Here is a 14,467-nt window from a genome sequence, read left to right as displayed (position 1 = left end):
GACATTTATGCTTGTTGGTACTGTCAATATTTACTCAGTTATTGTGTAAGAATTATTGTGTAATGAAGTGTGAGGTGCACATAGAAGTTTAGTGTCTCCCCATTTTGATAGAGGAGTAGGAGCGCTGCTTGCTGTAGGTGGACCTATCCTTGCCAGATCTCCCATGTTCATAGTTTTCCCCTTGCTGCTGTCTTCTTGGTCATGGCGTCACTTGCTGCATAAATACATTCCTGGCCAGTACAAAGCCCATTTCTACTTTTGCCTCAGAAAAGAGCACATACCTGTAATCATTATGTTGCATGTTTAAGCTCTAATCCTCAAGTTGTCAATATGAGCTGCCCTGCAAGTTCTTGAAGTTGTAGCTGTGAAGTGCCAGTGCTACAAAAAATGCCAACTGCTCTCAGCAACTGCACTTTCTTTCTAAATTTAGGTGGACATAGGAAATGGCATAACAGTTCCAAGAATCATGCTGCAGAAGTGGAAAGCGATGTGCCCGACCGCACCGAGGTTTGCCAGGGCACTGTTGCGATGTGTCTTCAGTCAAGAGGAACTTAATGGGTCCTCTCTCTATGGACGTCAGTGCAACAACCGCCCTGATGCGATTCCAAAGCCAGCTCTTGATAAAACAAAGGTGGACACAATTATTGGTAAGTTCAAATAATGCCGACTTTACCACATATATATTTCATCTCCTGCTGGCTGATTTTATCTCAGAGGTAAATATTTCGCAGAGATCTGCATGGCTAGGAACATCTGATTTAATTAAAACAGCAAAAACATTAATCAAAATTTAATAAAACCCAACTTTCTGGTTTGGCCCAGCTCATTTTCCAGGGTGAGAGGTGCAGTGGTGCTTATATGCATTCCATACTTGTTCATGGAAGTTTGACAGACATGCTGCAACTTTGCACAGACCTTGGAAATATGTAATGGGAAAAGTTTTTAGTGTGAGACGGGTCGAGGGTACCTGCAAACATTCTGGGGGTAGCGAGAGTAGAAGACAGCAACAGGAGGAGCATTATAAGAAAACCAGGGCCCTTATTCACAAAAAAGTGCATATGCTATGACTGTGTAAGAGCAAAATCAAGTCATTCCTTCTGCTGAACATATTAGTGAATGCGGCCAGCCCATGGCAAAGAGTATTTATGAATGGAAAGCTTTGTGCATTCATCTTCAGGATCTTCTATGAGAAAGAAATGTTGAGAATGCTTTGTTTTAAGTGCTATCATTATGACTGCAGCGTGAAAGGGATGGCGGCACAGAGGACTACAGAGTCCAAGGACTGAAAAGCAACACGCAGTTTATTGCAAACTGCAAATGATAAATACGAAGAGCGTGACTGCATGCGCACCATCATACGACTAGCTTAGACCAAACCTTCCAAGACAGATTTTGCATTCGAGATGGCTGATAAAGTGAACATGAGATGCAAAATTCATGGTTTTTATTTATGTGGAAAGCTTCGATGGTTTCACATGCTTTGTGGTCCATATGGTTACTTATGACACATACCTTTAAAAAAGGGGGGGGGGGGGGGGGGTTACAACCACAGGACTGAATGCAATAACCAATGTGACGCAAGTGCGCCTTTTATGTTGCTGCAGTTGCTGGCGCAATCTCAGACTAAGTGCCAGTTTGACCGATTCACATTTCTCCACAGCTGAATAAAACTTGTTGCTGGGCTAGCTGGCTCATAATGCTAGGAAAAAAATACAATCAGTAGAGGTGTGCAAATAATTATTTTTGAGACCGAATCAAATATGAATTGAATAGTGCCAGGAGCGAATCGAATGAAATCGAATATAGAATGCTTGTCAAATAGGTTTCAAATAATAGCCGTTATCACAAGTAATACAAAACGATGTTCACATTCCAGTATTCTTAAGGTTAGCAAGTTTCTATAATTAAATATAGGATATGAAGCCATGTTCTTTTAAAAAAAGCACAAATGGACAATTAGGAGCAAACCAGTAGTGTAGTCACATGCGTAGGGCACTTCAGAGATGACGAATGATCTCTGTACATCCGTTGAAGTATGGCTACCTATGTGGCTTAGCCTTCTCCACTACACAAGTTGTCATTTCTCATGTCTACACTGTGGCGTGGGGCCGAAAATTTACCATGCTCTTGCTTCAATTTTCTGTTTATTTAGGCACAGTTGACGTTTATAGATATTCGAAAGCTATTCAAAAAATATTTGCATTTACGAATAGTGTGTATTTCATTCGAAGACCGAATTGAATAGGACACTATTTGATTTGTTATTAGAGAGTCCACATCAAATACCTTAGCTATCTTTTTTAAGCTGATATGAGAACCCTTGTACATGAATCACTGCTACTTTATTAGCCCTGTCGGTTTGGCGTTCACATAAACCATGCCGAGATATCGACTGCTTCTATCGTTTACCCAGTCCATCGGAAGCACATGATAAAGTGGAATCTGGCTAACCGGTGTTCTTTAGACGAGATATCTGCTCTTGAAAGCTGTGCCCCATTCTGTGGCAGCAAGACTTTGCTAGGGCAGCATTCTACAGCCAAGTCTGCATCCGAGCTGGGCGTCATTTAGGATGCCTGGCGCGGTTGTGGAAGTTGCATGATTCAATCCCTACCGTTGTGCACCCACCAGTTTATAATAGCAATACAAGCAGACTTCGGCCAGGTGCTCAGTTGTTTGTAGGGGTTGTCATCTTGCTACAGCAATAGTGAAATAGTCTAGCATCCGTGAATGCTGTGGGAGGCAGACGAAGCTGTCGCCAGGTGCATACAGATAAATTAGGTACAGGCGTACTCCTGGCCCAGCGCTCAGTTAACACAAAGGAACATACAGTTGGGAAGGACATCCACCTAGTGGGAAATTGGCGGTGTGATATATAGCAAACGTGGTTTGAGAGTTGCGTGGTGCTTTTTTTCCTTTTCCTGTGGTGCTTTTTTTGTTTTTGTACAACAAGCATAGTGGTCTGTGCAAATATTTCCCGTGCTATCCACCCCTGTAAAGCTGGACGCCTGGCCATGAGGCTGCTTGTAGCTGTCTTATTAGTCTATGCACGTCTGGTGGATGGTAATCGAACGACACACATCACCGCAGAAAAAGACCATAATTTTCAAATTGTGTAGCTTTGGTTTACCATCACTTCTGCCGTATCATATAACCCCTGCAAGCACCAAACTCCTGGATTTAGAGCTGACTTAATTAGCACCGTGTATCTCTTCGGTCATTGTCATGTGTCTGTGTCCTTGTCTTCCATGCTGTGCTCATCTTGCCATGAATTACAAACTTGCCCAAGCCATTGTCAGCTTTATCAAACAAGTAATTTAATTCAGTTAATTGCCATACAAGGTCTCTAGAGAATCTGTCTTAAACATATTTTTAAAGTATTTCACCTCACAAAGGAGATGACAAATTGGTGCCATTTTCAGAACAAAAAAAAAATGAAAGTCAAGCATACTGACATGACATTTCTTACGGAAATTTTCTTGTGTTAACTTAAAGTCGGGAAACTCAAAACCCTAGAAAAGATGTGTATGTTTGTGTAAACGAAAAGTAAAAAAGTTCCCTACCGCGGACTCAGCTAGCTAACCGCGCACTTGGTTAGAAAACTAGCTCTGGTCGACAGCGGCTCGCAAATGTGCCACTGTGGACTAGAAACATGCGATGCAATGTAAGGCACACGCGTACACTCGCCCCAAGCGGCTCCCACACAAGAAGGGCGCCTCGCGAACTTGGGGCAGCCAACAGACACACAACCTTTCTCTTTGAAACGCAACTTTACTCTCTCTGAATGACACAGCTACCGTACACCGCCAGGGTCGTAAGACGCGGGGCTCTAGGCGGAGGGAGATCGGTCAGCGAAGAGGGGTCCAACCGGGGGTGGCGGCGAGGCTGCAGGCATGCAGCCCGCCGCTTGCGGGATTGTCTCCTCAATGTGTTTGAGGCATCTCAGCTTCTGAGAAAAACAGGGCCTGATAGTGACAGCGCCGTGTTCATTGCTTACATTTGAGAGCACCTTAAATAATTTACTGTGATAGCATTCATTCAATTATAGTTTGTTTTGTTTCCCAGGAGGAGCATATGTGTCATGTGATGACACAGAAAGTGCTCACATTGTATTTCTGGTGCTCATGTGGTACACCTAACTTGCAACCATGTCAGCATGACCAAGAGATCTCGTGATCTCTAAGGAACTAAGAAGTGACCATGTATACGCAATCAGTCCATCTGCCTTCTACTGAAGTTATGGCAAATAATGTGTTCATTTAGGAGTATGAGAAAGATATTTAAATGTGTATTAAAGAAAATAAATTACAATCTTTGGCATGATACTATCATTAATCCAGTCACTCTTCTGTGCATATCATTCTACACGGGCATATTTAACTACCAGCCAAAAGAATGTACAGACAGTCCAACTGGGTAACGTTTCAGCAATAAATATAGAGATCATTTGGGATAAGTACGTTAATGCATCATATATGAACTTGTCATAAAAGGGAACATAGTGTTGCTGGCATGAGCAGCAGGTGTGACTGTTTAATTGTTCACCATATCAAAAAATAAAACATTGTATAATGGTACTGATTTGTATTGACAAGCAGCCATTAGTCATAGTTCAACTGCCTTAAGTATTGAGTTTAATGATTTGAGCAAATATATTAATCTGCTTAATGAACATGCAAAGAATACACACTTGTTATTTTTGCCTCATATTGTTGCATCTACTTATTTGCAGCATACACCTGCAGCACATTTGGTACCAGCGACACCAAGGTCAAGGCCAGCCTGGCGACCATGCTTGCGAAGGGGAAGTAAATATTTCATAAGACATTTATTTCATAGTATTTCATAAGACATTTATTTCATAGTATTTCATAAGACATGTATTTTAAGAAATTTTCCTAATATATATCGTGCAATAAAAACAGTTAATTAATTGCCGGTGCACTTGTTTTCTTTCTTGCACTGCATGATTCAGCACTCCAATTCTTTCTGTTTATGCAACATATATGAGAGTACAGCTGGTTCAGGAGCACTATTAATCTACCAACACTAATGCATAAGTGCAGACTATAAGCAACAGGTGCACATGCATAACACATTCAAAATTTTATTGCTACCATATGTAAACAAAAATGTAAACTAACTTGTACATAGCAGATAGCTATGGACTTATGGCATTATGCACTCTTCATAGGCTTGTTTTTCTTTTTTCTCGCGCAGCATATGGGATCGACTTCTTGCAGTAATTATTAAAGCTGTGTGCGTCATTGTCCCACAATTCGTGTTTACAACGCCAACGAACGGGCTCAGTTGGCTTAGTCCACGCGTACTTTAGATACGAAGAAGGAAAAAGACGAAGTGCCATCGCGTGACATTCTTGAAGTCCAGTCATAACAAATATAAAGGATAAGTTCGACGTAGTAGTTCTGCGGCAACCCGCAAGGTGGAGAGAAGTAATTAATATAGGGAAAATCAGATACCTACCCATTCGTAGCGATTGCTACAAAGGAAACCCATATGGGTTCCTCGAAAGAAAAGCCTCAGAGTTCAGCAGAACCTATGGGTTCAGAAAGAAAAGCCTCAGAGTAACTCTGAGGCTTTTCTTTCGAGGAACCCGTATGGGTTTCCTTTGTAGCAATCGCTACGAATGGGTGGATGTCTGATTTTCCCTTTATTAAAGGATAATTTCATGGGAAATACACCCTTACCACATGCTAGGCAAGTGGCATGGAAAGGTATGGTAACCATGTAGGTATACACTTGTCCATAGACATTCTGCAGACAATTGTCTACAAACATAAATTTTAATTAATCCATAGATACTCTATAGACAGTCTATAGACTCAGACTTTTTATAGACTAGTCTATAAAAAGTGTATGGCCATAAGTCTATAGACACTCAATAGACAGTCTATAGACTCAGACTTTTTATAGACTAGTCTATAAAAAGTGTATGACCATAAGTCTATAGATACTCTATAGACAGTCTATAGACTCAGACTTTTTATAGACTAGTCTATAAAAAGTGTATGGCCATAAGTCTATAGACACTCTATAGACATTCTATAGACTCAGACTTTTTATAGACTAGTCTATAAAAAGTGTATGGCCATAAGTCTATAGACTGTCTATAGACAGTGTATAGACAGTCTATAGACTCAGACTTTTTATAGACTAGTCTATAAAAAGTGTATGGCCATAATTCTATAGACTGTCTATAGACTAGTCTAAAGAAATGTCTATAGACAGTCTATAGACTTCATAGACAAATGTCTATAGACTGTCTATGGACTTTCTATAAAAATTTTTGTAAGGGTGGCGTCGACCTGCTTAGCTCGAGGTCGCAAGTTTTATTTGTAGATGCGACGGCCACATTTAGATGGGTAAAGAACGTAAGATTTAGTCAATTTCCGCGCGTTTCAGAAAACCTCAACGGAAGAAAATCCATATCGGAACGTGGAGAAGAGAGACCGTGAAACACGGAGCTGAACTCTCCACCAATCGTCATAGGAAGTTTACGTTGAGTATATGCTATACACTCCAGCTTATATTTACGCATGCGTAAAGGTTTGATGAAAAAGCAAACAGAAGATGACAATAAAGAGAAAGAAATTCAGAGCCTCCTGTTCAAGAAATCAACTTCACCGTCAACGAGCGCTAATATTTAGCGGCATGCTGATACATATATACTTCTTATATAAAGAAAGCCTCCGTCAGTTCGCTTTGACGTGCGACAAAGAGAGCACCAGCAATGATTGCGGCCCTTTGGCTGTTCACATCCAGCCCAACGCCTTAGCAATTGCTTGTGTGCCCCTGTAATTAGTGAGGTATCGATCCTAAAGCACTACACAAGTCAACCCACAGGAGATTTGACAAAGACTTTGTGTATAAGAAAAAAAAAGATATGTGTAACCGCATGCCATCCATCTCCCTCTTTGAATGTGAATTCCATTTCTGTAGCACAAGGTTCTGAATTCCTTTTTGTTATTTCTTTTTCACATTTGTTTCCGTGTTTTCAACATACCTTTACGCACGCGTAATTTTAACCTAGTGTATATTGTTCATCAGCTTCCGGTGCCTTCCACTACCTTTTTCGTGTAAAGGCTCTGAATCCTCTACGCGCAATATACTGCGGCTCTGTCAACTTAATGCTACAAGAAAATATTAATATTATTATCATTTGTTACGACAATATTATTAATAAAGGAGTAATTGATGAGGGGCTGTGCGCGAATGACACCAACTCTCTTGTTTATGCATGTCCTTTAGTTTTGTCAAAACCACTTCTCTATATTTGCAAGTAAATTATCGCGATGTATAACAAAAAATTAACTTCCTCAATCAGTAACTTATGGATTTTAACACTTACGAGGATGTCAAGAAACGACCAATGAAATGGTTTAAAGAATGCTCGTTTTGCACATAGTAATTTTTTAACCACTAAACTAAGCCGGCGCAAGCTATAATGTACTAGCACACGACATCAAATCCGCGCGCCAGAGATTGTAGTGGTTTCAGACGAACACCGACACAGTAAGTATGCTATTAATCAATATTCGCTCACAGACGCAATTTTCTGTTTATTGCCGAACAGCGGTTGTTACAACTCCTAGCAAACACTTCAATCGGGATAGTTGGTAGGAATCCACAGTTATGCATGAGCAGGGCAAGCCCTCGTTTGTCACTTCGTGGCAAATCGCACCTACATACGCACAGGCCCCGGCATTCACGCGCAGTTCTGCGCTGGTCTCACATTCTAGACCGTGTTTATTTGGAACAGCCGTTATGGTGTGAGGATTTTATGCAGGCTACAACAAAGGAACTCGCATCCGACATCCTCCGCACATTTTGATACTTTCTTAAGTATGCTATTCTGCATAAAGACGTCAATTTAGTGACGCTCACTTTTAAGTTATTTCTATTGTTTACTTTTCAAACCATCAATCATAGTTAACAGTTGCATCTAAATATAGTCTTAATTTCGCACCTCAACACCATCTTTCGCAATAACAACAAATATCTCAACATAGCTGAGATTACCCCCATTTCAATAACATCTTTACAAGCGCCTAAGTAGTCATCAGCTGCTTTAGAATGTCCGATGAGAGACTATGAGAGATTTTCACTTCTGGAAACTGCTTTTGATCGACATTCTTTTTGCCTGTTCCTATAGTTTGATGAACTTTTTTTCACCCACAACATTTTCCTTCCGTTCCCGCAATTGAACTATATATATAAAACAGCTCTGCGCGTTAATGACACTTCAACTTGCACCTTAAACATCTTATATCATGGAAAATTTCTGCTCTAGCAAGAGAAGAGGTGTTTCGGGCTCGCAATTATCGTAGAAGCAAAGGAACCACCTCCGATGTAAAAAGAGGCGGTGTCCAAATTCACGCAAGAATAGTGCTCAGAATCACTGGCTTTGAGACCCGCGTGTCTGAAAGCCAGTGATTCTGAGCACTAATGCGCCGGAAGTGATCGCGTAGTCGGAAACGCGTCTTGGCCGGCATGTTTTAGACACCATCTATTTATGCCCTTTGTTAGTGGCCGCAGCGCTCACCAATCTCCTGCTCCTGAGACACTCTGCACTGTCTCGATCTTCGAGGCTGGATAGTGAAGCACCTTGGCGGATCCCTGCAACATTAGATAAAACCATAAGAATCTCGAGTCATCCGAAACAGACTTGCTTAGAGACAGGAGTTCATTTCATCTTCCCAGGACCGCTATATTTGCCGGTGCACTGTCATGAGAATCTCGCAAACGTACATCTATACGTGTACGTAACAAAGTGGATGTAATAATTATTGTAATCAGTTAACTTCCTCGTAATTTTGTATTTGACCTATTACCTTTTTTTTTCTACTCAGTAAGGCTCACCATTATATCAATCACTTTTCTCCAGTGACCAATTAGATGTTACGGGATGATTTATTATAGAGGCAAGCTATAACAGGTGACACACCTTCGAACACTTGAATTTAGCGGGAAATACAGTAGGACGCCCTCGGTGGTGCCACACAGCAGCCTCCCGAATCCGCATGTTCAGATGGGCAAAGCCAGGTGCGTAGCATTTGTCTCCTCATCTCAACGTTCCGAGATGTCGGCGGGGAAATTGAACCGGCGCTAGTATGTCTCCATAGTGATGTCCACTTGGGACATTGACGCCGAGAAATCACAGGTCGACGGTTTTTTTTTTTTTTTCAGCTTCAGCATGGCCCTACCGGGAGCGCCTTCTCCGAGCTCCAACAACAGTGAAGTGCCGGGCACCATACATTAAGTAACCGGACCTGGGCATCGCAGTCTTGAGTAACCACAATCTCGTGCGCGAGGTGTTAGTACGATACAACAGCGCGCTTCTCTCCAGCACGCACATCGAGGAAGCTTTTAGCGACACTGCTGGGTGTATTCACAAGAGAACAAGGGCTGAATAAAATTTTGAAAAGCAATGGTTAGTGACGATAAACAATGAATGAAGGCTGAAGAGGACGCACTGGAAGAGCCTGGCCTGCTCGTTCTATTTACTGGATTTGTGCAATGTTAATGAATGTCGGGAGGAAACTAACGTAAATATAACTGCTTACTTTTCTGCTCAATTAATTTTGGGGGGTAGTCATACGTTTATCTTTTTTACCTGTATTGTTTGATTGGTTTACCTGTTAACCTTTTTAAAATACGTAATTGATATTGTCAACAGTTGCTTTTTGTTAAGTGTCTGTATGCGTACAACTCTACAATTTCGATGTTGACGATGATTATTATTATGACGACAATCATGTTTATTGGTGTCTTCTTCAAAACGGGGTGGCGGTGAATGGCCACGTAACCTGCTTGATATAATGAGGTGTATTACGTCTATAGTAGGTATTGTCACGCAGCAGTGATGGTGAAAAAACACAGCAGCAAAGCAGTCAGTAACCTAACTAAAGTTTTATTGGGCAAACCTGTGCCCCCAAAGCCTAGTTACACTCAAGGTACAACGCTAGCGACAAACACAGTACGCGATCGCCAAAATCTGATCTGCGGATCAAGCGCGTCGGCTTTTATACATGAGTCTGCAGTAATCGTTGGTGGCCGCGTGTCTTTCGGAAAGTGCCACACAATTCTCGGCACATAAATTCAGATTACACAAGCTTCGGCAACAACTGACACAACAGATATAACATCGATATAACAACTGACAACGGATATAACCATCGATAACGTTCGAGAAACTTCCGAGACGTGCAGGCAGGTCCTGCGCTGAGATATAGCGTTTAACATTTGTTAGTCGGTGAAAAGCGGTCATCGGAAAAATATGAACAAGCACACGCCTCAATATCATGATGTGCTGACAAAATCTCCGAATCTGAATTGCAAACTAGACTAGAGATTAATCCCAGAGTCATTGGAAGGCTAGCGTTAGGGGCACATGGGGAAACAACAAATGTAGCAGCGCATGAAGGGAAATATCGGCTGGAAGTCCTTTAATATGCGGCAGTTCCGAAGCAAAATTTCAGAAGACGACCGAGGCACATGAAGAAAAAGCGATGAGCCGCTAAGTGTTGTGCGTACTTATGTAGAAAAAACGTGGCATCGGTGTAGAAAAAGGAAACAAGTAAACTCGCCAGCAGGCATTCCTTAATGGTGAGGACAGTGACAATGAAAAGAGTGTTATAGGCATTGTTTGAGTGGAAGCAGCCGCATACTTGATAGCCGCGACGGAGAAGAAGCGAGTGATGGATATATATCAGACATCAAAGAATAAAATCAATACTGGAAATATGTGTGACAAACCACGCAATAGTGCGGTACGCTGCAATAATGGAGAAAGAGGAAAGACGAAGAATAAAGGCAGTGTTCGGGCGACCATGTTTGTCTCCGTCCACAACCTCCTGCTCGCGTCACACAAGTCGAGAGGATGAACACCTGGCAGCCACCTCATCGGCCTCACATCATCATGCAAGTACTCAACACCACGGCCTGAACCAAGAGCGCACAGCTCCACCACCGACACTGACCACCATCATGACCGCATCACCGCAAGCCTCGGACATACCCAAGTACACTGGATCAGCGGACGACGGGCCCGTGGAAGATTGGTTTCGCCTTTTCGAGTTCCACGCATCCGCTGCATCATGGTCGAAACAGAATATGGTCGCAAATTTCAACAATTACGTCACCGGTGAGGCATTTCGCTTCTACCTAACGCACATATTTAAAGTTTACGACCCCTGCATTATCCACGAGCTGCAGACACTACAACTGGGTCGCCGCTGTCACAAACAGTTTCCACGTAGCGATCATCACTATTCCGAAACAAAGCCCCATATTAGCAGATCCTCGGCGACTTTTCAATGCCATGATTTCCCCACGAAGAGGACGCGCAATCGAACGTTTAGCATGGACTTGACATCCCCAATAAAAGAAAAGCCACTGCGCACTGAACGATCCGCACGCCCAATAGTTCCTTCGAAATCCAACATGCAGCCAGCTTTGACCTCCACATATCAGTCAACAATATGTACATCTTCAGCAAGCTGCAGCGCTGATGTCGTCGTTGAAGCTTGCGACGGATTCCACCGCTCGCCTCGAATGCATGGGCCACTACGCACTTTCAAGTCACACGACTCTTCTATGAACATTAGTCCCCTGTGCGTGCTTTACACGATTGAGCACGGCGCCACCGCACTGCAAACAGACGACCTTTCTTTGAGAGAACATGACCGAGCCGCATCCGCTGCGACATCCTCCAGCACTCAATCACCAGGAATTCGAAACAGCATGGACACAAACTTCTGTATCAGCAACACGAATCGAGAAAATACCCCAACAGTCAGTAATTCTCGCTAAACGCAGCCAAATTGCTTACTGCCAAGACGAAACCAGAATCAAGTACCAGCACCGACGTATGTAACTTTCAAGGCGACGACAATATGGAGCAACGTACATATAAAGATCAAGGTGCTCCACCATTCTCAAGCCTTCTTCTGCATACTACACATCAACAAGCCGCTGACACTTCGGAAGCTTCGCACGCGCCGAGCAGCATCGCACATCGTCAAATGACAAAAGAGTGCATTCGGAATGATGTCGCAATGGGTCTCGAAAGAGTCTTTTGAGAAGCCTGGCACACTGCACTCGCCAGCAGACAAGTCTCACAAAAAGGAACTGTATGCAAGCTACATATTCATCTCCACGTCAATTTGCGCAAGCAGACAAAGGCATATTTCAATAGAGGCGCTGCATCAACAACTGTCGCAACAACATCACAAACATCAACATCAAGAACAGTTACAACGAGGAAAACGTCCGTGCGCAAGTCAACTAAACCCAAAGCCGACTAAACAAACACGACGTTTCGCAAGAAAGAGACATCGTCGAGTACTCCTTCAGAGTACACCTTCAGGTCTGCTCCCACCGCAAGGATACCTGCAACGACGCTGTGCACAAAGACAAAAACAACATGGGAACTTCCCGCGCATACCGGACAAACTAAGATTGCGCCCCCACTACTCATACCACCGAACGCTTGGGCGGGAGACGCCACGTGTCCACAGGACGCGACGAGTAGGCCGACGCCTATTACATTCGAGCACCCACAGCTTCAATGTGTCCAAACCTTCCTTCATCGGGGCATGCATATCGTCACGTGGAGTGAAGTATGAAGAACACAGTATCACTACTGTAAAAGACGAAACTGAGTTTTATTTGGCGAACCTGTGCCCACAAAAACAGGCTACACTTAAAGAACGGCGACAACGGCGAACACAGTCAGCGATCGTCAATATCTGATCAACGGGTAAAGCGCGTCGGCTTTTATACATCGATCGTCGAACGTTCCAGACTAATCGTTGGGACCCACGTGCCTTCCACAAAGTTCTACACCATTCGCGTCAGGTGATGAAATCAGATAACATAAGGTTCAGCGACAACAGACAGTGGATAGAAGCATCGATAACTTTCCAGAAACTTCGGATACACGCAGGCGCGTCCCGCGCTGTACGATAACATTTGTTGGCGGTGAAACGTGTCGCCAGATGAAGACAAGTACACGTGTCAATACCTCCCTCTTTAAAAGCATCGACCCGATGCTGCACAGAAACGAAAGCAATACAGAAGCACTTGTAGTAAGGAAAACAACAAAATAAGGAAAGTTCGTCAGCGTCTATAAAAGGGTTTAAGACGCACCACGTGGACCATTTCAGATAGTGCGCGCCGCCGCTGTGAATGCGAAATGCCGTCTGGCACGACCTCATAGTCCAGTGCGCCAATACGTCGGATGACCTTGTAGGATCCGAAATAGCGTCGCAGTAGTTTCTCACTGAGCCCTCGTCGGCGTGTCGGGGTCCAAACCTAAACACAGTCGCCGGGCTGGTACTCAACGAAGCGTCGTCGGAGGTTGTAGTATCGGCTGTCGGCCCTCTACTGGTTCTTGATCCTCAGGCGGGCGAGCTGTCGGGCTTCTTCGGGGCGCTGGAGATAGGTAGCGACGTCAAGATTTTCCTCGTCAGTGACGTGCGGCAGCATACCGTCGAGCGTCGTCGTCGGGTTCCTGCCGTAAACCAGCTTAAATGGCGTGATCTGAGTTGTTTCTTGCACCGCCGTGTTATACGCGAATGTTACGTACGGCGGGACCGCATCCCACGACTTGTGCTCGACGTCCACGTACATTGCTAGCTTGTCCGCGAGGGACTTGTTCAGGCGTTCCGTGAGACCATTCGTCTGTGGATGGTAGGCAGTTGTCCTCCTGTGACTTGTCTGGCTGTATTGCAGAATGGCTTGCGTGAGCTCTGCTGTAAAAGCCGTTCCTCTGTCGGTGATTAGGACTTCTGGAGCACCATGTCGCAGCAGGATGTTCTCGACAAAAATTTCGCCACTTCGGCTGCGCTGCCTTTCGGTAGAGCTATAGTTTCAGCAAAGCGGGGCCGGTTTTCGTCCGGACTTGTATGTTACAGTGATGTCGTATTATTGTAGAGATAGGCTCCACCATGCCAGCCGTCCTGAAGGGTCCTTTAAGTTAGCTAGCCAACACAACGCGTGATGATCGCTGACCACTTTGAATAGCCTGCCATATAGGTAAGGGCGAAATTTCACTGTAGCCCAAACGATGGCGAGGCATTCCGTTTCAGCTGTAGAATAATTGCCTTCCACTTTTGACAGCGACCGGCTAGCGTAAGCTATCACGTGTTCATGTCCATCTTTTCTCTGGACTAGGACGGTACCGAGGCCTAGGCTACTGGCGTCAGTGTGTATTTCAGTTTCGGCGTGCTCGTTCAAGTGCGCAAGTATGGGCAGCGACTGCATGAGTCGTTTGAGTTCTTGAAATGCGTCGGCCTGCAGCGTTCTGACTTGAACTCGACGTCACATTTAGTTAGCTGTGTCAGCGGCTCAGCGATGCGTGAAAAGTCCTTGACAAATCGCCTGTAGTAGGCACACATGCCAAGAAATCTATGCACTGCCTTCTTGTCGATGGGCGGCGGGTACTTTG

General features: G+C 43.9%; 1 protein-coding gene across 1 annotated transcript in view; it reads right to left on the bottom strand.

The window, feature by feature from the left end:
• Positions 1–14,467, bottom strand: part of LOC126538330 (uncharacterized) — a 680,380-nt gene that overhangs the window by 33,193 nt on the left and 632,720 nt on the right. Inside the window, exon 7 of the mRNA XM_072287698.1 lies at positions 8,561–8,634. Coding sequence (XP_072143799.1) covers positions 8,561–8,634 — 74 coding nt within the window. The remainder of the gene's footprint in view (positions 1–8,560; positions 8,635–14,467) is intronic.

The sequence above is a fragment of the Dermacentor andersoni genome, chromosome 4, assembly GCF_023375885.2.
Source record: "Dermacentor andersoni chromosome 4, qqDerAnde1_hic_scaffold, whole genome shotgun sequence".
In the NCBI taxonomy this organism is placed as follows: domain Eukaryota; kingdom Metazoa; phylum Arthropoda; class Arachnida; order Ixodida; family Ixodidae; genus Dermacentor; species Dermacentor andersoni.
This window is presented reverse-complemented; position numbering and strand designations above follow the sequence as displayed.